The sequence below is a fragment of the Ceratotherium simum genome, chromosome 5 (genome assembly GCF_057802395.1).
Source record: "Ceratotherium simum simum isolate JZ-2026a chromosome 5, ASM5780239v1, whole genome shotgun sequence".
Lineage (NCBI taxonomy): Eukaryota > Metazoa > Chordata > Mammalia > Perissodactyla > Rhinocerotidae > Ceratotherium > Ceratotherium simum.
The window spans coordinates 21,694,983-21,720,160 of record NC_141904.1 but is presented as its reverse complement, the minus strand read 5'-3'; the positions used below and the strand labels follow the sequence as shown (position 1 = coordinate 21,720,160).

The 25,178-nt window shown below is 42.9% G+C and overlaps 1 protein-coding gene across 1 annotated transcript in view; it reads left to right on the top strand.

Moving 5' to 3' along the window:
- LOC101394604 (collagen alpha-4(VI) chain-like) overlaps positions 1-25,178 on the top strand; it is an 88,354-nt gene that overhangs the window by 57,932 nt on the left and 5,244 nt on the right. The window contains exons 25-35 of the mRNA XM_087430575.1: positions 1,436-1,486; positions 5,711-5,746; positions 5,851-5,913; positions 7,217-7,279; positions 8,470-8,505; positions 9,475-9,511; positions 11,755-11,766; positions 11,856-12,349; positions 20,925-21,015; positions 22,341-23,024; positions 25,002-25,098. Coding sequence (XP_087286701.1) covers positions 1,436-1,486; positions 5,711-5,746; positions 5,851-5,913; positions 7,217-7,279; positions 8,470-8,505; positions 9,475-9,511; positions 11,755-11,766; positions 11,856-12,349; positions 20,925-21,015; positions 22,341-23,024; positions 25,002-25,098 — 1,664 coding nt within the window. The remainder of the gene's footprint in view (positions 1-1,435; positions 1,487-5,710; positions 5,747-5,850; positions 5,914-7,216; positions 7,280-8,469; positions 8,506-9,474; positions 9,512-11,754; positions 11,767-11,855; positions 12,350-20,924; positions 21,016-22,340; positions 23,025-25,001; positions 25,099-25,178) is intronic.

Genomic DNA, 25,178 nt, shown 5'->3' with positions numbered 1-25,178 from the left:
TCCAGTTTTCTCTGTCCATGTGTTGGTTTATATTCCACATATGAGTGAGATCATACAGTGTTTGTCTTTCTCTTTCTGGCTTATTTCACTTAACATAATACGCTCCAGGCCCATCCATGTTGTTGCAAATGGGACGATTTTGTCTTTTTTTATGGCTGAGTAGTATTCCATTGTATATATATACCACATTTTCTTAATCCAATTGTCAGTCGAGGGACACTTAGGTTGCTTCCACTTCTTGGTTATGGTGAATAATGCTGCAATGAACATAGGGGTGCATAAGCCTCTTTGGATTGTTGATTTCAGGTACGTTGGATAGATTCCCAGTAGTGGGATGGCTGGATCATAGGGCATCTCTATTTTTAATCATAAGAACAATTTTTGTGGCTTAAAATTTTTAATTTTTCTTCTCACTTGATCTACTTGATTTAGGTGCAGTACTTGTCCTTTCCACAAAAAGCCCCTAAAAGTTTCTGAATTCACTCTTTGTCACATGAACCTCACTGTCTATATGCAGAGGTGCTAAGATCCCCTGTAGTATCATCAATATTGTCATAATTATCATCATCGTCACCACCACCTCCACTTCTGCCACCACCACCAACACCATCACCATGACCATTGTCACCACTACCACCACCACCAACACCTCCACCCCCACCCCCACCACCACCACTATGACTACTCCTCTGCCAACATCATCACTGCTACTGCCACTATCAGCAGCAGAATAACGACCACTTACCAAGTACTTTCTTTGTGCCTGACATCATACTAAGTGCTTTCCAGGCACAATCTCACTTAATCTTTCCCAAAACCGTGCTATGTAGATGATATTATTATCTCCATTTAACAGATGAGGAAACTGAAGCTTAGAGAGGTTGAGTAACTTGCCCAAGGTCACTCATACAACCAGTGTTGGAAGTGGCATAAAAATTCAGGTCTGTCTGCGTTTATATTCTGTGCACTTAGTCACCAAACTACATTGCCTCTATCCTAATCTTTTCCCCCAAAAGCCTATCTTTCTCCCTAGAGATTTACCAATTCTGGAGCTTCTTCCATTGTTACTTTATCCTACAAGGAAAGCAAGTTTAGCCCCAGGGGAACTTTGTACAGTGATTTGGTTTCCTACAAATGTGGTGTCTTCTTGCTGAGGTATAGAATCTTGCTGAAGAGGGGGTTAAAAATTGAAAAAGAAAACAACACAAAAAAACTTATTTATATCATTGTCTCTCAAAGTTTTAAACATTTACCCCCTCCTTATCCTATGAAGGTTGTCCAGTGTTTATCCTATGAAGGTGGGATAAACCTCCAACATGCCTCTCCTGCCTTCCCCACCTCCTTACACTGCTGATTTACCCAAGAGTTCAGATAATATTATCAACCAAGTGTTGATCCGGATGACTCTATAATTTATCGTATGTTATTTTCTTAGGGTCTTTCTGGTCCAGATGGATATGGACATCTGGGAAGAAAAGGAACAAAGGTGAGGGCTACCTTACAGAGTATTCTGAACTAAAAACATGGTTTTTATTTTATTTTACTAAAGTAAGAGTTGTTATGCAAGTGGTATGCCAGGAATGGTTTCTACATGCTGTTTATGACATATTGTAGCTGCTAGAGTTCCCTCCTTAAAATCCAAAAGCTGATTTTTGTCACTCCCTTGTTAAAAATCAGACCCCTTATCTCTTCTTCCAGATACACCAGATATTCCCATCCCAGCTCTGAGCATGTCAGGCCCTTTCCCAACTCCTTGCCTTTGCAAACACTCTTGCCTCTATTTGGGATGTCCTTCCTCATCTCCCTCCTTTGGACAATTTTTACTCATTTTCTAAGATCAACCCAAATATCAACTTCTCCTCGTACATGCCTTATTGCACTTCCCCAGACAGAATTTGTTGTCCTATATTCTGTGTGCCTAAAGCATCTTGTTCATATTTCTGCAGTAGCCTCTTTCCATCTAGGTTGTATTATAATTTATCCCTGCATATATGTCTGCCTCCCAGTTTGTGAACTTGACAGCAGGATTGCATTTTATTCATTTTTGTATTGCTAGAACAGAGCCTGGCACAGAGTAGGGGCTCAATAAGTATATTTGAATATTTCCACTCTCATAAGAAGCTGGTATTTTAACGTGTAGTTAATGGGTCACTGACAGAAGTTTTGAAGCATAGAAGCCGTGTGAAGCTTGTTGAACAAATCAGACGTCAATAGCCACAGTTATTTGGGGCGCTTTAGTCTGCAAGTTACAGTTATTGCCTCACAAAAAAAGAAATCACTGGATTTCTGTAGTGATGCTCAGCTACTTAACAGGACTCTGGGCTGGCTTCTCTGCAATTCTTATTTCCCTTGTGGCTGCAAGATGGCACCACTTTATTAAGCAAGAAAATGCCCAAAACACAGCCAGCTCTTGGTAAATATCTCTGGCTGGAATGATGGAATAATGGGAGACCTCAGTGATTATCTAGTTCAACCTTGTTGATATACAGATAAGAAAATTGAGACTCAGAGAAGTGAAGTAACTTGCCTACCATCACATGGCTAGTTAGAGACAGAGCTGAGTGTAGAAGGTAGCCACTGGAGCCCCGTCCCGGCAAGCGAAGTCTTTCTTCTCTAGGGGGCAGTTTGCAAAGCAGGGGAATTCCGGGTAGAATTCAAATGTGCACGTTTTGAGCCACATACCAGCCCTGAGCTAAGCTGAAGGCAGTCTATGCTTATTGTGATACAGCTAACACTCTGGAACACACAGATTCAGTCCACATTTACATGAATTTTTCCTGGCAAGACATAATGATCTCTGTTTAAATGGCCCTTACTGCCTCTTGGCCAGCCGACTAAGTTTTCCTAGTCTGTTCACTCTCCTCCTCTCTGAGTCAACTATTTCGTACCCTCTCCTCTCCCCTCAACCTCCAAGACCTGCTTTCTCCCCCACCTTATCAGCGGATGATTGCACTTCCTATTTCATGAATTAAGTAGAAGTAGTGGGAAGAGAACATCTACATACACCCACCACCACCTAGGCCAACTTACTGGCTCTCTACTCACAGACCTTGCCTTCCCTTCTACTGCCGTGGATGAGAGTCCACGCCCTTATCGGAGACTAGTCTCTCCTCTCATGGACTGGATTCCATTCCCTTTTTGCTTCCTTAAGGCTCTGGCTACTGCAGGTATCACCTTTCTCTCCTGCATCATCAAATTCTCTTCCCTCTCCATAGATCGTTCCCATCAGTATACAAAGAGGTGGGAATATCTCCCATCTGAAAAAAAAAAAAAAACCCAAAACAAAAGACAAAACCCTTACTTAACCCCACGGTCCCATTGCCCCACTTCTCTCTGGCAAAACTCTTTGAAGGAGTAGGTCTGTGCCGGTGGTTCTCATCCAGGGGTGATTTTACCCTCCAGGGGACATTTGGCAATGTCTGGAGATGTTTGGTTATCACAACTAGGAGAGGGAATGCTACTGGTATGAAGTGAGCAGAGACCAGAGATGCTGCTTTTCATCCCACAACACACAGGACAGCCCCTCATGACAAAGAACCATCAGGTCCAAAGTGTTAATAGTGCCAAGATTGAGAAAGTCCACTTTCTTTCCTCTGGGTCTAACTGATGACAGTCAAGCCTTCACCCCTTGGCCCTCCCCACTCACCTACGTCTGCTTTAGTCAAGGTAAGACCCATGGTGTTAGATCCAGCAGTCAGTTCTCTGCCCTCATCGTACTCCATCTCTCAGCAGCACTTGACAAAAATGATCATGAGCTTGTTTTTGAAACCTTTCCCCTCTCATCTCTCAGCACACCCCACTTTCCTGGTTTTTGCTGGCTGCTTTCTCAGTCTCCCTTGCTGGACCTTCTGAGTGTTCTTGACCCCTAAATATTGGAAGACTCAGGGCTCTATCCTCATATTTCTCTCCCTCTTTCCTCACTCCTCAGATGACCTTATCCAATCCCGTGGTATCAAGTACCGTCTCTCCTGTCATCTCCGGTTTATTTCTCCAGCTTGGACCAATCTCTTAAACTCCAAATATGTTTCCACTTCGTTATCTAATAGGCAACTTAAAATTGGCGCATCCCCAAACAGCTTTTTTCTTCTTCTTCTTTTGTTTGTTAACCTTATATTATGGAACAATTCAAACATATATACAAGTGGCAAGACTAATACAATGATACCTCCCTCCCATGTACCCATCACCTAGCTCAGACAATGAAAAACCCTTAGCTGATTTTGTTTTGTTTTATTTATATTCCTACCCACTTATACACCCCAACCCCCCAATTATTTTGGAGCAAACCTCAGATATCATATATTTCATGCATAAATATTCCGGGTTGCATCTCTAAAAGACTCTTTTAAAATATAACCCCAATACCATTACCACACCTAAGAATTAACAATAATCCTTTAATATCATCAAACATCCAGTCAGTCAAAACTGATTACCCTGACAGCTTGCCACCCCTCCAGCCTTCCCCATGTCAGAGAGTGGAGACTCCATCCTGCCAGTTGCTCAAGATGGATACTTGCACCATCTTTAATAAATTTCTTTCTCTCACACCCTATGGTTAATCTATCAACAAATAATGGTGAGTCTATCTTCAAAATATACCCAGCATTTCATCGCCTCTCACCGCCACCACTGCCACCCTCTGGGCCAAGCCAACATGATTTTCCACCTGGATTACTGCAATAGCCACCTAACAGCTCTCTCTGCTTCCAACATTGGCTCATCTAGTTAGTTCTCTATGCAGCAGCCAGAGCCATGTTTTAAATGCATAGTCAGATCATGTCACTCCTTTACTCAAAGCCCAGCTGTTGTTTTTTATGTCATTCAGAATCAACCCCACTGTTAACATGGCTACAAGACTCTACACAATCTGGCCCCTCTGTGAACTCTCTGACTACATCTCCTCCTGCTACGCAGCACCCACCCCCCGCCCCTCTGCCCCCTTTCCATTCTTCTTCAGTATTCCTCCAACACAGCACATTCATACTCTTGCCTCTGCCTGAAATGCCCTTCTCCCAGATATCTGCTTGACTTGCTTCTTCAATTTGCCCAACCGCTACCTTTACCAAAAGGCTTAGCCTGATCACTCTATATAAAATAGTTACCCCCACCCCCACCCCTACCCATGTGACTCTTTATCCCTTAATCCCTTTTCTGGAATAGCATTTATCTCTCCCTGACATTTATCTGTCTCTTCCTCACTAGTGGGTAAGTTCCACGATAGCAGGGTCTTTGTGCTGTTCACCACTGAATTCCTCATGTCTAGAGAAGTGCCTAGCACATAATAGTGCTAAATGAATATTCGTTGAATGAATAATTGTTTTGTAGTATGCCTTTGATCTGACAATGAGCATCTGCTTCCCAACAGTCAATTTGGTGCCCCTTCCCTTGGTTTCCACTGGATCAGATCTCTGGTTACTTAAACTGATAGAGAAAATGCTTCAGAAGGAAGTTTCATTACACAATATCTCAAGGACAGGGAAGAATTTGTAAAAATCATTTGCAAGTTGTTTCACGTTGAATTATAGAAATAAAATATGGCCACTTGGGAGGAGCTCAAGATAACAACTGTTGCTATAGTTGTTTTTTCTGGCACTGTTTTTAAGTCTATTTCCTCAGAATTATAGTTTCTTCTTTTTCCCTGAGGAATGTCAAAGAAAGACTTAATCACATGATGTTAAACAAGCTCTTATCTCCTTTCTGACACTAGGGTGAACCTGGATTTCCTGGCTATCCTGGCGCACAAGTAAGAAGATGTCTTTCTGGGCCTGGCAACTGGTATGCAGCACATGTCATTTGTTTGTTCTTATTTTTCTTTACACTCAAGGTTCTGCTTTTGATTCTGTTCAGGGAGAAGATGGTGACCCGGGCCACCAAGGAGAGAAGGGCGCAAAGGGAATCAGAGGGAAGAGGGTAAGAACCAAAGGAATTTCCCAAGATCCGTAGAGGCCCATATCATGCCACTCTACTCAGAGGAGTGTATTTCCATTGGGTTATTGTCTTCTTAGCAGGGACCCCATGTCCTCCTCAGTCAGTGTACATTCCACACCTTCCTTGGGCTACCTCACTCCCCACTTAATCCCACTCTCTTTTATCTTCTGAATGCAAGAGCAGCTCACCAAACCATAACAACAGAAAATCCAAGTCGAAGTTTCAGTTATGCAATATCAAACTGTTAAAAAGCAAGTTTGGGGGCACCTCTGTCTTTGGTGGGTCTAGATATCATTTGGAAGGGTATTATTTTAGCTGCAGAGCAAATATTGATGTTTCTTTAAGATTCTTCCAAGCCTTAGCTTTCTCTTAGCTATTTTAGGACTAGACTCTCAAGAATGTGGCTGCAATCTTGGTGGACTTTGAGTCATGTTTTTACTGTGCTTTATAGAGTCTACCATTAAAAATACATTTCTAAAGGTTCTGAAGATTCAATCTTGAAGAGTTGCAATCACTGGCAGCTCTTTTTGGAAGGAGTAACCCTGTGGGTATCTAAAACCTTGATAGTGTTTAGCTGATAGACAGTAGAGAGCCAAGCCTTCTGGGGAAAGGACATGGACTAGTGTTCAGTGCAGAAACGAGGAAAGGAAAGAGAATGTGTATTTTCTAGGCACTCAATAATTGATATTTTCACATATTGGCAAGGACATAAAGAAAAATTTGATCTATGCCTAACTTGGCTTGCTGCTGTCTAATATTGCCCTGCTCACCTAAACTGATCTCTGTGGTTTCAAATAAAAAAGGTAAAGCATCAATTCCATGCAGATAATGCTGTGTCAGTTCAAATACCTGTTAAGATGAGCAGTGAGCCCATGGTCAGTGTATACCTTTTCCGAGACACTGGAGACCAGAAAGTGGTGGAGGAATTTTCTCGTCTCCTGATGCCGGGCCCTCAATGCAGATTTCGGGCATTCTCTCAATTACATGACTTGGAGGCTCAACTGAGCATTGAGTCATCCTTTAAGGCTCAGTCTGGAAGTGTGTGTTTGTGTGTGTGTACACATGGTGGCCGGGTTTAGGTAGGTAGGGGGAAATTTAGATAAAGAGATGCCTCTCTCTCTCCTCTCCATGTCTCACTCCACTGATCAGTTTATAAACTAACTGTTCCGTAGCAGACTCATTGGACCTTGGATATAATAAGTTGGTATCACAAAGTGGGTCTCATGGTTTTAATCAAGTTGTATTGAAGAGGAGAAGCTTATTCCTTTGGTTTGGTCATTTTTAGGGCAATGCTGGCTTTCCTGGATTTGTTGGAACTCCAGGTGACCAAGGCCCACCAGGACCGAGGGTAACATGGACTATTCTCCTTTCTTTTATTTTCAACCTTTGTGTAAAAATGAATAATGATTTGATAAGAGGCATCTCTAAGAAGAAATGAAAATGTAGGACACACAAGAGGAACTATATAGGGAATGGACCAATTTGCTTTACAAGACATCAGCTTCAAGTCCTTATACAGTATATTTGTTCAATATGTATATTTTACTTGAATGTTGGGAAGATATTAGAGTGGCTGGAGATTTATAAATCTGTCTAAATACGTAAAACATGCATAAAACTCACCGGAGAGTGAGTTTATCCATATAAACAAGATCAGCAACAACATTTATGGAAAAACCAGAAGGAAATCCTAACAAAACATGACATTTCTATAATCCTAGCTGAACTGACAATGTTGCAAGCCCACATATATTTTTTTAAATTCCCTGGAAGGTCATTTGGTATGAGAGGAAAGACTTTGAGGCTCTTTTCGTTTTGCCCCATGCCTCATCTTCAGGGGCTAGGCTGCCATTGCATGAGGGGTGACACAGTGGGTCAGCCCTGGGTTGAACCTGGTGGTTTTGCTGCAGTTTAGGGTTTACTGGAGAGGGGAAACCAAGTCATAGAATCAAAAATCTTACAAGTAGAAGAACTACTTATGCCCATTTTACAGATGAGGGAACAAAGGCTGAGAAGATTATAGTGACCTGCCCGAGGTGACAAATTACTACCTTGTAGAGTCTAAACAAAGACAAAGATCTCTAGGCTCCCAGAGGGGCTGGAGTCAGGCAGCTCTATTCTGCAGGGTTCCAGGGAAGACTTATTTGTCGCTAGGACAGAGATAGGGGGGTGGTGGGTGGCCTGAGCAGGGGAAGGACTGGGTCTGCCTTAGAACTGTCTATGGATGGTCCTGGGATCTTGAATGGCCTTTTCCTGAATTTGGTCCTAAACTGTGGCTTGGTCTCAAATGACCTTGTGTTCTAGGAGTCTTTATGTACCAGCTTCCTGGGCATCCTGGACTCTGAGCTTTGGGCTGTACCTCCTAGGCACTCTGACCTCCCTCCTTACGGGGTCAGAGAGAACTCCAGGGCCAGGAGCGAAGGGCAGAAGGTGGCCTATGTATTGTGGTGAACTTTCTCAGAATTTCTTGCCAGCTCTGGAGAATAACGTGTTGGACCTCAGCATCTCGCATTTTAAACCTGTTTCTGTTCTTTCCAGGGCATCAAGGGCCCCAAAGGTTTGGTAGATATGACGGTAGGTGAAGATTTTAGTTCTAAACTTTACTGTTTTCAGAACACACAGCTTTCCATTTTCACAAAATAGAAATCTGTAAAGATTCTTTAATTTCTCCTCTTACAAATTCTCTTAGTACTCTAAGTTTATAGACTTCGCTCTGGAATGTTATAACCAAATCAAATAAAAAGAGTAGAATAATATTTTAAATCCTGGAGGGAATCTGGATGTTTCTGAGTAACATTAGTTGACATGAAAGGAAAGACTGAGGCTACTGCCCCTGTACAATATGTCTTTTTGTAAAGTTCAAAAATTGTTTGTAAAGTATTTACAAGCCAACACATGGTATAATACAGCCCTTTGTGTCTCATTGTACACTCGAAAACAATCTCAAAAGTTATGGTGGCTTTTCATCTCACAAGTACAAAAATACTATGAGGGGGGTGACTAGGGGCAACTGAGGATCAGGAAGTAATGGGGTCGAGGGAAGAACAGAACAGGAGGAAGGGATCAAAGGAATGAAGCAGAATTCTAGGGGAGGTGCCCGGAGTATCTGTCTTGGCATTCTAAAAACGTGTTCCAGGAATCGCTAATATAGAGATCCAAGAATTGAAGGCATTTCTCTGCCTTCTGTGCTGAGATTCCTGGATTTAAACTGCTTCAAAATCAGATTTGATTCCATTTCTTTGTGACGAAGATTTAAAAAAAACAAAAAAGAGTTCCTCTTATCTACCTATCTCTAATAATATGGGCACTATATTGTATATAAAATATTTTAAATGTTTTAAAATATCCACTGGATCCAGAAATAAGACTGCTGGAAAGTTTCATCTGCTGTAGCAATTTTGGGGTTTTCTGTTGTAGATTGAAAAGCTTCAGATAGGCTCTGATAACATCCATATGACATTTCTAAGTCATGAGGATGAGGAAAAATATGCTTCAAATCAAATACTTTTTCCTTTTTCCTCTCTTTCTCCATCTTTCTGACAGCCTTGTGAAATCATCAATTTCATGAAAGAAAATTGCCGTAAGTTGTTTGGGAAAGGCTCAAAAGCAGCCAGTGGTATGAAGTGGGGATGGATCGTGGGTTGGGGACATAAGTCACCCATAGATTTGACTGAGGTTTGGGAGGTGCCATTGTCCATCATGAAGGGCTCTTACAAATTAATATATTCAGCTGAGTCCCCCCTTGGATAAGTAATCTTCCCCAATGTGGTCTCAGAAATGAAGTGATCAAAAGGCATGTCATCTCAATGGTGAAGAAAAATTCCACTGTACAATATGGTGCCTCATGAAACGCAGTGATAATTGCATACCTGCATATTTGCATCTTGGTACTTCTTATCACAAGACAGGCAAAGAGAAGCTTTGTTCTTTTTGTCTCATCTATTTAAACAAGAGAGATCAACAGTGAGCCTTCAATAAGAAATGTGTCCTATTTTATTTACATTCATATTTTAAAAATGGAATTATGAATCATTGAATCTTAAGTAATGTTTTCTCACATTCCCAGATTAGAACTTATTTACTGTCTTCAGTGTACCCCAGAATATTTGCATCCTATGATATACACATTTCTCCACTTACTGGCAATAGGGAGAGAACATTGACTTGGCCAAGTGCTTAGTTTGAGAGCTTGGGTTTTCTCCACAACCATCTGCCTCTCTTACTCTAACTCTTCTATATTCCGTCCATTCCCATCCAGTTGCTGTTCAGGGAGATTATGGAATCCTTTTTCCAAGAAATCATAAAGAATAATACCATCCTCTTGACCACAAAGGAAAAGAGTGTCAGAGATGATCATATAAAGAACTAAACCCCCTTTACACTGAAGGGCGCTGTGAAGTGAGATGCAAACAGAAAAATGGGAAAAAATATACGCAACATAAGCAGTGGACCCAAGCAAAGGACCTAAGTTCCTTCTCTATCATGTTGAAACACATAAAATTGTTGCTATTCAATCATTTTCATCAGCAAACACAGATATTTTCACATTTGCTAAACCTAAATGTAAAAAACTCTTTTAGACTGAAAATGGGCAAAAGACATGAATCGAGGATTCAGAGAAGAAAGAACACAAATGAACAGTAAACGCGTAAAAATGTTCCACCTCACAAGAAGTCAAAGAATACAATTTAAAACAAGATACTCTTTTTGCTTCTCAAACTGAAAGTATTTTTTAAATGACAAAAAGAGGATAATGCATATCAAAGGCCATAATTATAGAGATTTATAGAGGTCTAGAATTGGGCAGAAATGCACAGATACATGTACAAGTATGCTCATCACAAGGGGGTGTTGGCAGAAGAAATCATGAGACGTCTATAGTAGACTAGATGATGCTGCTCTAAATTTATTGACAGAAGAAATAGATGTTCATCATATACTAAGTGAAAAAAGATGCAGAATAGAACATATCCTGAGATCCAAGTTTTATAAAATAAAATGAAACAAATTATATATATACCTACTCATACATATATGTGATGAATTAAGGGTAATTTTAATTTTTTGTTTTCTAATATTTTCCATGAAAATATATTACTTTTGTACACACACATATAGTATATAATTAATATATATTGTAAATTATAAACATAGTTTTAGATATGTGTGTATAAGTGTATGTAAATGTGTGTGTGTGTGTGTATATATATATATATATATATATAGTTTCAGAATAGCTCAGTGTATTAGTTAGGGGTATGTTCAGTACAGTGTGACCTCAATGCTCAATAGCCATGACACAAACGTATTTCTCAAATCAAAACTGGGAAGTAGCCCATCCAGCGTTGATATGGAGCTTCACAGTGAACACAGGGATGCAGGCTCTATATTTTCTTGCTTTGCCGTTGGGGTGAGGATGCTCTGTTTCCCAGAACACCTCATGATCTAAGATGTCTGTCAAGCTTCAGCCATCAGGAAAGGAAAGGAGAAGGATACTTTTTCAAAGTTGTACCTACCATTTTTCTTATTCTATTATCCAGAACTTAGTAAGATGGCCGCCCCACTAAGAAATGTAGCCTTTGTTCCGGGCAGCCATGTGCCCGGCCAGAGATTGGGGTTCTATTACTACAGCAAAATGGGAGAATGGATATTGGCGAGCGAGCAGAGGTCTCTGCCATGCTCAGGCAGGAGTCGGAGAAGGCCACTGCTCAAATTTCTCAGAGGGGGTGGTTTTTCATACTGAAGCACTCACGTGGAAAACATGGCACTGCCCATGTAAACTAACAATGTCTTCTTTTCCCTCCAAAATCATTTCCTGTCCAGCTTGTTCAACAGGTAAGTAATATTTCTTCTTATTCACTCAAATCTTCACCTGTTTAGAGGCATTACAGAAAGTCTTAAATCTGTGTATCCACTGTGTCAAGGTGTTTCCAAATGCCCAGTGTTCCCGACCGAAGTGGTCTTTGCCTTGGACATGTCAAATGACGTCTCCGGGTTGGATTTTGAGAGGATGAAAGACATTTTATTATCTCTGTTGATGAAGATGGAAATAAGTGAGAGTAACTGCCCAACGGGTGCCCGAGTGGCCATCGTTTCATATAACACCAAAACAGATTACCTGATTCGCTTCTCAGACTATAAGGAGAAGCCTGCGCTCCTGCAGGCAGTCAGGAAAATCCCCCTGGAAGGGTCATCTGGCAGCAGGAACCTTGGGGATGCCATGAGGTTTGTGGCGAGACATGTATTCAAACGTGTGCGCTCTGGCCTGCTCACGAGGAAGGTGGCTGTGTTCTTCCAGGCGGGCTGGGCCTATGATGCTGTCTCCATCAGGACCGCGACGCTGGAGCTGAGTGCGCTGGACATCATCCCTGCAGTCATCACCTTCACAGACGAGCACAACCTCCCAGACGCCCTGCTGGTATGTGGGGGAACCGCTGGTGGGGCAGGGGCACGGGGGTTAGTACCTGGTTCTTAACTCTCCACCGGGGACCACGTGAGGAATGAGCTGTTCAGGGGAAGAGTTCCCCAGAAATTTATATGTATGCACGAGGGGTTGTGTGTCTCATTACGGACTCTACCACCAGTGCTACTACTAGTACTGACTGGCCATTCTTGAGCACTTATTCTGTGCTATGTGCCTCATAAACATTATCTTATTTAATCATCCCCAGACTGTATGAGGTATGTGTCGTTGTATGACACTCTCCACTTCAGAGACAAGAAAACGGAGGTTTAGAAAAGTTAAGTGTACCCTGAAAGTCAAATATTTAGTTAGTGGCAGACTGATATTCTCTGCCTTCAAAGCCTATGCTTAACCACTATGTTAAACTGTATCACGATGGTCCATTGAATGTAATTTTCTTTCTTTTTTTTTTTTTAACTTGGGGTACAAAATACATACCCATATAACAAAGTGGGGGCAGTTCACTGATTTTAAGTGTACAGCTGGATGGATTTTTATATGTGTTTAAACCCCTGTGACCAAGACATGGTTCCAGATATTGAGCACTTTCATCATCCTATAAACTTTCCTCATGTCCCTTCCCAAACCAAACTGCTCTTCTGGCTTCTAGCACGATCAAATCATTTGGTCTGTCCTGGACCTTCATGTAAATTAAATCCTACAGCATGTACTCTTTTGTGCCTGGCTTCTTTCACTCCACATAGTGTCTGTTCTTGTTCAACCACGTTGTGTACGTGGGTAACTTGTTCTTTTTTACTGCTGTTCTGAAGTATTCGAGTGTGTGTATCACAATTTCTCTAGACTTGATTTTTCTAACTGAAACTCATGTAACACATTCTCATGGAATATCTGGGATGATTTATCAAAATGAAGGGCCACTGTCTATTTAAGAGATTCCAGGATGCTTATGAACGTTCAGTTGAGCCATGTGACATTGCCGATATTCAACTGTTTTTGACTGGCAAAAATGGAAATGTCATATGTTTCAACCTAGTAGCTAATTAATTTAGCTGTGCTAGACCATTTAATTTTCCCTTAAGGTTGAGTGTGCAGCAGAAATGGTAGGTGAGAGATTATGTTGACACAGCTGTGAATATGCTTCTAAGAATCCATAGGTAAAATTGCGACAGCTTGCCAACAGTTGGGAACGATGCACTAAATATCTTGGGTTTTGAGAAACAAAGTTAAGATGGAGTGGGTGAGTGCCTTGTTCACTGTTCCATTCCTCTTGCCTAGCAGGATGTCAGACAGGGATGGGTTGGTGAGAGGGCACCTCTCAATAACTTCCCGAATGGATTAATAAAGGCAGGGTGTTAACGAATAAGTTTAAATTAGAGATGTAACTTTTGTCTTTGGCTCTTTTATGAATAATGAGGTGTCTTTGCAAAAGTCTCTTCATCTTTCTGAGTCTCATTTTGCTCAGCTCTAAAAGGGAGACAGGGTCACAAGTAGATGTTATCTAGGCTCCCTTCCAGGTGTAATTATCTATTTTCAAAAGGGCGTTTCCCTCAGATTTGGAGAGTGATACTCAGGGTACAGTGACATCGTCCCAAATGCTCATCAGTGCTGCTCTCTGAGAGGCGATCCTGGGCAGACAGTGATCTAACATAGAGATGATCCTTTGTCAAGATGTTCTTGCTCTCTAAGTTGCTTTAGGTTCCGAGTGAAAGGATGTAATGGTATGTGAAAAGAACTTACCAGCTTAAATATACTTGGACCTCAGTTCTGTCGTTTCTATCTGCTCTCCTCTCTATTTCTTGGACATATTCTTGCCCCAGGATGCTGGGAGATGACTCTGTTCCTTACATTTAACAATGTAGAAAGGATATTAAATGGTGCTAGCCAGATCAAATGTAATGAATGACCTCATTTCTGGTGACAATGGCAAGGAGAAAAACCATAAAAACGACAACTCTCTCCTCAGGGCCTTTCAGAAAATCATTTCTTCACAGCTGGCTATATTGCAGCCCTTAGCCTCCCCTACTCTGTGCTGTGTCCTGAGGGGAATCCAGTCAGGAGAGTGGGAGTACCCTGCAATGATCCTTCTGAATTACCTGCCTGAGGGCTCTCTTTGACTATCTGTGGGGCTTTTGGCTTTCACCTCTATGTTATTTTATTTTCAGAACAACACCCATGTGCTTCTTCTGGAAAAATAATGGTTGTTCAATTTGAAACAATTATATAAACAGATGCCCTAACTTCTCAGTCCATTTAAACATGCTCGGGGGCTGTGGGGCATATTGAAAAGATTTTTTACACCATCCATTGAGTCATATCAGCCCTAATTAAAACAGTATTATAGCATTTGGACTATTTGTGCCTAACCCCATTGTTAAGAACTGTCCAATTGCCTTGTGTCTCAAAATGTAAGACTTTATTTGCCCATTTTTTTAATTGATGTCTTAATAGTTTACAATATTGTGAAATTTTTGGTTGTACGTTTTTGTTTGTCGATCACCATATATGTCTCCCTTCACCCCTTGTGCCCACCCCCCACCCCCATTGCCCCTGGTAACCACAATACAGTTGTCTCTGTCTGTGTGTTGGTTTATATTCCACATATGAGTGAGATCATACAGTGTTTGTCTTTCTCTTTCTGGCTTATTTCACTTAACATAATACCCTCCAGGTCCATCCATGTTGTTGCAAATGGGACGATTTTGTCTTTTTTCGTGGCTGAGTAGTATTCCATTGTATATATATACCACATTTTCTTGATCCAATCATCAGTTGAGGGACACTTGGGTTGCTTCCACTTCTTGGCTATAGTGAATAATGCTGCAATGAACATAGGGGCGCATAAGCCTCTTTGGATTGTTGATTTCAGGTTCGTTGGATAGATTGCCAGTAGTGGGATAGCTGGATCATAGGGTATTTCTATTTTTAATTCTTTGAGGAATCTCCATACCATTTTCCATAGAGGCTGCACCAATTTGCATTCCCACCAGCTGTGTATGAGGGTTCCTGTTTCTCCACGTCCTCTCCAACATTTGTTGTTTTTTGTCTTGGTGATTATAGCCACTCTAACGGGCGTGAGGTGATATCTTAGTGTTGTTTTGATTTGCATTTCCTTGATGATTAGTGATGTTGAACATCTTTTCATGTGCCTATTGGCCATCTGTACATCTTTTCTGGAGAAGTGTCTGTTCATTTCCTCTGCCCATTTTTTGATCGGGTTGTTTGTTTTTTTGTTGTTCAGTTGTGTGAGTTCTTTATATATTATGGAGATTAACCCCTTGTCAGATATATGTTTTGCAAATATTTTCTCCCAGCTGGTGGGTTGTCTATACATCTTGATCCTGGTTTCATTTGTCTTGTAGAAGCTCTTTAATCTGGTAAAGTGCCACTTGCTTATTTTTTCTTTAGTTTCCCTAGTCTGGGTAGGCATGGCATCCGAAAAGATTCCTTTATTTTGTTGCCTATATTTTCTTCTATGAGTTTTATAGTTTCAGGTCTCACCTTCAGGTCTTTGATCCATTTTGAGTTAATTTTTGTGAATGTATTTGCCCATTTTTTAAAGTTAAAAAGCAGAGGATTACAGGGAAAATGCAATTTGTGTGCCAGGTTTCATTTTTCTTTATAAGAAGTCTAGCACACCTTCCCTTGAAACAATACCTAGGAAAGTAGCTCACGTATATTGATCCAGGCACTGTTCTAAGATCTCCCCCTTATTGATTCATCTAATCCTTACAATAACCTGTGAGATAACTATTATTATGGGCCCATTTTTCAGTTGATAAAACTGAGACAAAGAAAAGTCAAATAACTTGCTAAAGGCTTGGAATTCCCATTAGCAATGAGGTTTTGAACTCAGAAGTCAAAAACACGAAAAGAAGGGAGTTTAGAAGTTCTAAGTTATTTCCATGTATTAATTCATTTTATCTTTATGACAATACTATAAGATAAATCTATGAACTGGCCCTATTTCTATTTCTGTGTATTGCTCTTAAAAAAAAAATTCCAAAGAATGAAATGTTGGCTATCATGGAGATAAAAAGAAAAAAAAAATCACATGAAAACATTAAGAGGAAGGCCAAAGGGATTTTTTGGGTAATTTTTAATTTTGGTATAAAATCATAAAACTTGCAGAAGGACATTCTTTTTCTTTGAAGAAAGTGTTGGGTTGCCCAGACAGGCCCTTTCAGAGGCCATGGACAACCCACTGCGGAGGCCTTGTGGGCTGCTGTTTTCCATTAGATTGTTACCCTTCTAGAGCCAGGATCAACAACTGAGGGAAGGAATTAGGCAAAGAGGCTTCAAACTCTGGCTTTGTCTCTTATGTAATCTGGACATGTTACTTGACAGTGGGGCCTCAATTTATTCACCTGTAAAATGGGGGTAAACTCATAGGTTTGTTGTGAGAATTATAAGAGATAGTGCCTACAGGGAGATGTGACACTTTCCATGTGCATACTGAATGTAGGCCATTACTATCACCATCTTCTTGAGGTCTTTAAGAGTGCCCCTTTGCCTGGTAACTATTTATTAAATCGGATAGCTCCCATTTAGTGAGGGCCTATGAAGTTCCAACCACCACACTGTGTGCTTTTCATGCTTGACACCTTAACTTCTCACTACTCAAAATGTGGTCCTGGGACCAGCAGCATCGGCATCACCCAGATTTGTGAGAAATGCCAGATTTCAAGCTCCACCCTTGATCTAATCAGCCAGGCTCTGCATTTTTGACAAGATCCCCAGATGGTTTGTATGAACATTCAAGTTTGAGGAGTGTTGGTCTGATCCTCATAACTGTCCTACAGGTTAATAATGATAATCTACATTTCCCAGACGAGGGAAGGGGAGGTCAGAGATGGAACAACTTGTTCTAAACTACATAGTCCTGGAATTTGCACTCCAACATGTCAGGTTCCCAAGTCCCACTCTGCCACCTGACACCTCAGTCCAATGCCGGACCCTAATGGTTGCTGGGACCTCAATCCAGCGCCAACCCCTCATGTTCACTGGGAAGTTGGAGGAGTCAGCTGCTTCACAGCAGTCTTGGTGGGACCATGCCAACTGGCAGCAGCTGAAACTGGACTCCAGCTCCTGGGGTCAGTCGCAGAGGGCATGACTGCTCGTTCCTTCTGCCTTCTTTCACTACTTTCTTCAGTTTTCCCTCCTTGTTCCCCAAGCCCTTACCTCAACTGGATGCCAGATGGTTTCTAACTCTCCCTCTTTAGGGTCCAGTGAGCTCTTCCTCTGTCCAAGGCAAATCCTCCTCCCAGCACTTGCTTCCTTCCCCTCTACTCCCATCTGTCCCGGCCAAGAGCCTCCGCCAACTCGGTCCCAGGAATGAACACTGTCCCCTGGCCTCTGACAGCTTAGCACAGCAGCTGAAGCATTGAATTGAACCCGGGGGTCTCTGCTCATGCCAGATTCCCTCCCGCACTCTCTCTCGGCTTGAGCTTTCTCAGGCACTGTCTTGTCCACTTTCTGAGTGAGTAGGACCATGCTGGCAAGTCCACAGTCAGAGTAATTAAATGTTAATTAATAACAACCAGGGACAGACGAATCTACTCTGATTCATAGTTCCCTGTGGACTTCCACTGTGGTTTTGTGTACTTGTTCCCACAATTGTATTTTTTGCAAGAACAGTGAAAATTTTAGGCGTGATCACAAAATTATTCTTCCTAAGAAAAGTTTTAAAAAAAGACGCAAGTTTTATAGCTATTCCAATTCAGTTGAATTTGGTAATTTTCCAATAAGCAGAACAACAGATGGAAAGTTACATCCTCTGAGCTGTTCAGAGTAGAAAGGGTAACACAGTGTCCTGAACAGGAGGCAAATACAGGAGATAGTAACCCAGGGCCAGGCTGTGTTGAAACAGAAAGAAAACTGAGTGGCATTGACTCCTACCTAAAACTCTATCACTGAAGAACTGAGGCCAGAGGCTTGTCCAAGGTCACTCAGCTAATTATGGCAGATCAAGGACTAGGACCCAGATTCCTGACACCTAATCCGTTAGTGCTGCCTAGAACCTTTCCCATGAACCATTCCTTTGTACAAACTTAGGGGAATATTTGAATTTGTTTCAAGTATTTCCTATTACCTTAAAAATTCATGCAAATTCTGCATTTTGTAACACACTTCATCCATGTTTCCCGTGATTTAAAAAGAATGTACGCTAACCTAGCATTTCTCCACAGCTCTCTGGTAAGATTGATGCTCCCAAGTTTATCCCAGTCTCCCCATATCTCCTGGAACATTGCCGTGGATCCTGATTTCAGAAGCCTTTCAAATCGCCTCATGTGATTTCCAGTAAAGCTATCAATGTGTCATATCTGTGCCTACACTGTTCTCTCTAATCCTTGGTGATTAATTAGGTCCATTTTATTTGGTCGATACTCAGATCTGATGACCATGTGGGGTAGATCTGCACTCATGCTTCAAGTCAAACTCCTCCACCTGGCAAGGAGTTCCAGGGTTTCAGATGTGCTGTGTAGCTGCACATGGGAAGAGAGTATCCTCTAATCTCTGGAGAGGGGGTGCATTGAGAAGAGCACTATAGATAATTCTACCTCTGGGCCTTTGTACATGCTGTTCTTCCACATGTAATGCTTTCCCTGCTTCTTTGCCAGGTACATATCCTACTCCTTCTCTCAAAAGTGCCAGAGGCCATTCTCTTTATCGGGTTCCCTCTATCCCTTCCCCTGGAAATGAATCTCTTCTTCCTGTGTTCCTAAAACATATTATTGGACCTCTTTCTTTCTTGAAAATTATTTGTCTATCCTTCCGCGTAGGTTTATGCTCTTTGAAGCTGTGGCTGTGTCGTTTTTGCATCTCCACATGGCTTGTTAAGACTTTCATGGAGTAGCTGTTTAATTAGTCTTGGTTGATTTGAATTTCTAAGTCAGGAAAAAGCATAATTTAAGGTTGCCTTAGCCATGTGAAGAACAAGAGTGGATGTGTTTTGCCTTTCTTCTCAGGAGGCTTAGGAATGTTTTCATGTGTTTTTTGTGTATGTTACATTAGTGTAAACAAAAGTTCAACTCTTTATATTTCTTTCCCCACAAGAGTTTTTCCTTCAAGTAAGCTCACTCTGAGAGACAAGGTTTGGGATGTACTGTAGTTGCAAACAGAAAGAGTGATGAGCCCTGTAAGGAGTATATGTTACAGAAAATTCTTTTTCAAAGTAACCCTTGCCTATTTCTCTCCCTGAGGGCTAACATGACATTTTCATGGCCCCAGCATCTTGCTACCAGAGGAGGGTCTAGAGTCTGCTTAGTCCTGGCCACAGGGATGAAGGAGGAGGAGCTGACCCTCAATGGGGCCCTGTCCTACGTGCTTCGACAGAGAGCAGACAGAGATGGACATGACTAAGCTTAGATATCCACCTCTCTGCAAACCACACCTCACAACCTGAGAGAAATAATCTGAAAGCATTCCTAATTTCATCAATAGGTGAAAATCCTGCAAATTATATTAGTCCCTGTATCAGTCAGGGAAGGTTAACTCTGAAGCCATTCATGCCCAAGTCTCAGTGGCTTAACACAATAAAGTGTTACTTCTGCCATCTATCACAAGTGAATGTGGGTCCTTGGGTATGTGTGTGGAGGGGAGGAGTGTTTTGCTGCATGCAGCCATTTCAGGACCTGGGCTCCTTCTATTAGTGGCCACATCATACCCTAGGGCCTCAAAACCTTTTTCTGGATCCTCTACATCTGGCTGGCAGATGAGGGCTGAGGAGGAATGGAGTTAGTTTAGGCACTGGAAATGGCACATATCACTTCCACCCACATGCCACTGGCTAGACCCCAGTCATATGGTCCCAATTAACTGCAAGGGAGAGTGGGAAATGTAATCTACTTGTGGCCCTAGGAAGAAGATGGAATGGGTTTGTTGATTATCTAACCAGTTGTCACATGGACCTTGCTGGATTTATTACTGTTATTATTAATATTTTGCTTTTAAGCCTTGATATCAGTTATTAAACTAATCATAATTGGAAAGGTTCAGTGAAGGAGATAAACAGATTTGCCATCCCTACAAAGCCTTCCCTGATTCCTCCTTACTCTTGCTTTCTGGTTTTGATACGTCCCAGCTCTGAACACCAGGAATACTCTAGAGGGGCCTCCCTTATAGTATCTACCTCTTCCCATTCTAATGGTATATGACCACCTCCTTGAAGGGTCTGCCTGTTCATGTTTAACTCCCACCACACTGCATTGTGTGTACTGTGGACCATCAATAAAGGTTTATGAAATTTATAAATGATTGAACCCTCAATGCCCTTACCCTCAAGCCAACACAACATGACACTGGTGGAGTTTTATTCACATTGGGAGTCTGAAGACCCACAGCTCATATACCCACATCAATGCTAGTCCAATCTCCAGATCAGAACTAAAGAACTAAATGACTATAAATAACTGTAAAACATAATGCCAAATTATATATACATATATAATTATATATACTCTTCTTTAAATCTCATATTAATGTTTTTCTCATCTGAATTGGAAAAAGCATGAAAAACATGGCCTGAAATTTAATTCAGCTAATGATAAACTCATGTATCTGTTTGGGTTAGATGGATGGAACCAACAGATTTCACCTGTTCATCTGGGAGACGGAGAGCCAGCAGGATGTGGGACACATGGCCCGCTGCACTCTCTGCTATGGTAAGCCTGGACAGCATTTCTGATCAGACTGATATCTTTAGAACAGGATGAATTAACTGGTGGCCACAGGCCAGATTTGCTCTGCAGATGTGTGTTTGCTTTGTATGTGCAATCTGGGAATCTGTGAAGTTCTCATTAAGTCCGGATTTCCAGATTTTCTTAAGAAGTCAGAATAGTCTTGAGAATCGCAGACGCTGCATTCCTTTGTGGCCACAGTCAGCCAGAGCTGAGTTGTGCCTGCCGGCTTTTGATGGGGCAGGTGTCTGCTAGTGCCCCACAGTCCCTCCCCCTCCCTATCGTCTTACCCTGGGCCTGCTCTGCTTACTTACCTATCCTGCCAGGCTCCTGTAGCTGGCTGGGCTTGTGTTCCTTCCTTAGTGGCACCACAGTGTGAAGGGCAGGCCACTGAACTATGAGTCAAGAGTCCTGGGTTCTAGGCCTGGAACTGCCATTAACCACCAGCGGGATATTGGCAAGTCATTCAAGGTCTCTGTCTCCAGCTTCCATCACTATATCCCACACCCCACACCAGCCTGTGCCAGACAGAACTTTGTGCTGAAACCCGTGCGTGCTCAAATGGGAAGGGCTCTCATTGTCCATACCCATGTCACCCATGGCCAGACGGAGTTCTACAGGGGAAATCAAAAGGGGGTTTAATTGTTCCCTCTAGTTGATCGACACTAAAATCTAACACTGCCATGAGATTTGGCTCTGAGAACTTGCTCCGGTCAAATACAGTCAGTGCCATTCATAGAGTATGTAGAATTGATGAGCTGCTTTCCCATCCATCATCTCATGTGACACGTGGTCTCTCTGGGCCTCAGTTCTCTCTCCTGAAGAAGCGTAAACACGGCTGCTGTTGATTGAGCTTGAGCTCCTACTATGCACCAGGCCTTGTTCCGAGCGCTTACATACATTAACTCATTTTTTATTTAAACCTCACAAACAACCTGGTAAGGTAGATACTATTATTATCATTATCTCCATCTGACAGAGGAGGAAACTGAGGCACAGGGAAGGCTAATTTGCCCAAGGTCACTCACCCAGTAAGAGGCAGAGCCTGGATTGAACCAGGCAAGTGTCTGTGAACCTAGAGATTAGGAAGCCATATAGCCTAGTGGTTAAAAACACTGTGTGCAATCAGATCGTCTCAATTCTTTCTTCTGAAAAATGGGCACATAGAGTGCCCATCGGCTTGCCTTGTCAACACAATGCAGACAGCGCTCAGCAGCGGCTCTCCTTCTTGCGTGTGTGGAAAAGTGTTTGCATAGAAAGGAAAGGGATGCGTGGTTTAACTCTGGCCTCTCCTCTCGCTTCCTCCCCAGACAAGTGCCGACCAGCCCCGGAGTGCCGGCTGGGCACGGCCGGGCCCCTGGCGGTGGACGTGGACGTGGCGTTCGTGGTGGACAGTTCCCAGGGCGTCGGCGCCGACGTGTACCGCGCAGCCTTGAGTCTAGTGGACGCCGCGCTCGAAGACCTGGAGGTGGCTGCGCAGCCGAGCACGTCCCCCAGCGGCGCGCGCGCAGCCCTGGTGATACACACGACTCCGGGCTTCTTGCCGGGCGCGGAGCGCGCCCCTGTGCTCGAGGGCTTCCACCTGACCTCCTACGGCCGCCGGACGCAGATGCAGAGGCACGTCCGCGAGGCCTTGGGCCGCCCCCTGCAGGGAGCCCCCGCCCTGGGACACGCCCTGGAGTGGACGCTGGAGAAGGTGCTCTTGGCAGCCCCGCTGCCCAGGAGATCGCGGGTCCTCTTTGCCATCGTGGCCAGCGAGACCAGCAGCTGGGACCAGGAGAAGCTAAGGACTCTGTCCCTGGAGGCCAAGTGCGGGGGCATCACTCTGTTTGTGCTGGCCTTGGGCCCAGGCGTGGGGACCCGCGAGCTGGCCGAGCTGGCCCCCGTGGCCAGCCTCCCCACGGAGCAGCACCTGCTGCGCCTAGAGGGAATCTCAGATCCGGAGGTGGCCTACGCCCGGGGATTCACGCGGGCCTTCCTGAACCTCCTAAAAAGTGAGCAGTCGCCGAGCAGTGGAGATGCGGTGTGTGGGGTGGGGAGAGGAACTTACAGAGCCTGGCGTTTGGGCGAGTAGGTGCCCACTGCCCTTTCACCCTTGCTGAGGTGCGCAGCCCCGCAGCCTCTGGGGAGACCCCAGAGAGCACCCCTTTCTTGTAAAGCTTGAGCTGTCGTTGTCCTGGCACTGCCAAGTCGAGAGCTGGTTTCTTGTGTGGAACCTCTCATCTGGTGGCTGGGAGGCCTCAGGTTTCCACCTAACCTTTGATTTCCTCATTTACCAAAATGAGAATTACAGTCTCCTCCTTTTTTGTGAAGCCTATATTCAAATATGCACATGGAGGGGCTTTGAAAGCACCATATAGGGCATGGTTATTGTTATTACTATAGCCAGGAATCCAGACTCCAGAATCCGGGGGTATATATAACCGTGCTTCTCAAATTTTAACATGAGCATGTATCTCCTGGGGATCTTGTTAAAATGTGGATTCTGATTCAGTAGATCTGAGTTGGGGCTTGAGATTCTGCATTTTTAACAAGCTCCCAAGCGATGCTGATTCTGCCAGTCCGTGGACCATACTTCGAGTAACAAGAATATATGACATTTATTTTCAGAGGTCTTCAGAGACTTGCCAGGAAGTGAGGGAGACAGGCCAGAAGTCCAGGGTCTCCCACCTCAGATTAGGTGGATGAAACCAACAGAGAAGATCGAGGGGCACTGTGACAGTGCATCCTGGCTGGAATTCTTCCCTGCCTCTGTCCTAGTATCTTCACCTCCAATCAGAACTAGTTGAACTAAATTCAGGGGCAGCCGATACCAAATCTGTATCCCTAGCGTGATAATGGAGATTGTTGGGATTGGGGCGTGGGTATTATCCTGGTCACATGTCTAGGACTTTGTCTTGGCCTTTGTCCACCAGTGCGTAATCCAAAACAACGCATGCAGGGTGCCTCGTTGTGACATGTGAGGCCTTCTCGCCCTCCTTGCTAGAAGATGTTAGTTTCTCAGTTTATAAGTGGGTGTGACATCCCATTGGGAGCCTTGAGGGACATCTGCCTCTTCATCCCTGAAGGAATAAAGGGAGTCTGATGGACATCTTAGAGGTCCTGAAACAGCATTTGTGCCTCTCCAATTCGGTACAAAGATCAACGACTTGTTCTCATCCTGGCTTTGCTGCTATGTAGTGAGCTGTGTGACCCTAGAGAGGCCTGAAACACTCTGAACTTTAGATTCCTTATCTTTGCAGAAGGTGGAGGAGAGAATTGTAATAGATGGCTCATGGCTTAGTGGTTCATTGAGGGAGAAGCAGGCTGAGGGAATCACTTTTTAGTCTGTTTTAATTTCATTTTACTTTATTTTTTATGTTTCATGATGTTAGGTTGCATTTAATATTTTGTTATATTCTTTTATGTTTTGATTTTATTTTATATTATGAATTTATTTTACATCTTTTTGATTTTATGTCAGTGAATTTTTTGGGTTTTTATGTTTTATTTTGTTTTGTTTTTTATTTTGTTTTATTGTATATTTTACTTTATTTGATTTGATTTTATGTCAAATTTTATGTCTTAATGGATAATATTTTGTTTTTATGTTTTGTCTTACTTTATTTTATTTATTTATTTATTTTGTGTGTGTGTGTGTGTGTGTGTGTGTGTGTGTGTGTGAGGAAGATTGGCCCTGAGCTAACATCTGATGCCAATCCTCCTCTTTTTGCTGAGGAAGACTGGCCCTGGACTAACATCCGTGCCCATCTTCCTCTACTTTATATGGGACACCGCCACAGCATGGCTTAACAAGCGGTGTGTCTGTGTGCGCCTGGGATCCGAACTGGTGAACCCCAGGCCGCCGAAGCTGAGCATGAGCACTTAACCGCTGAGCCACCAGGCCGGCCCCAGTCTTTATTTTATTTTTAAGTTTTGTATTATTTTATGCTTTATTTGGTTTTATTTGATTTTTTAAATTTTATTTTTAGGTGGAACAAACCAGTACCCACCCCCAGAGCTCACTGAAGAATGTGGAGGCTCCAGCCGAGGCGACACTCTGCGGCGAGGAATTATGCCTGTCAAGAGGTAGGCTGAAGGCAGAGCTGAGGTTGTCTCACAGCTCTGTCCCCTGCAGGAGACTGTCTCCCTAAAGAAAGGTCATAGGT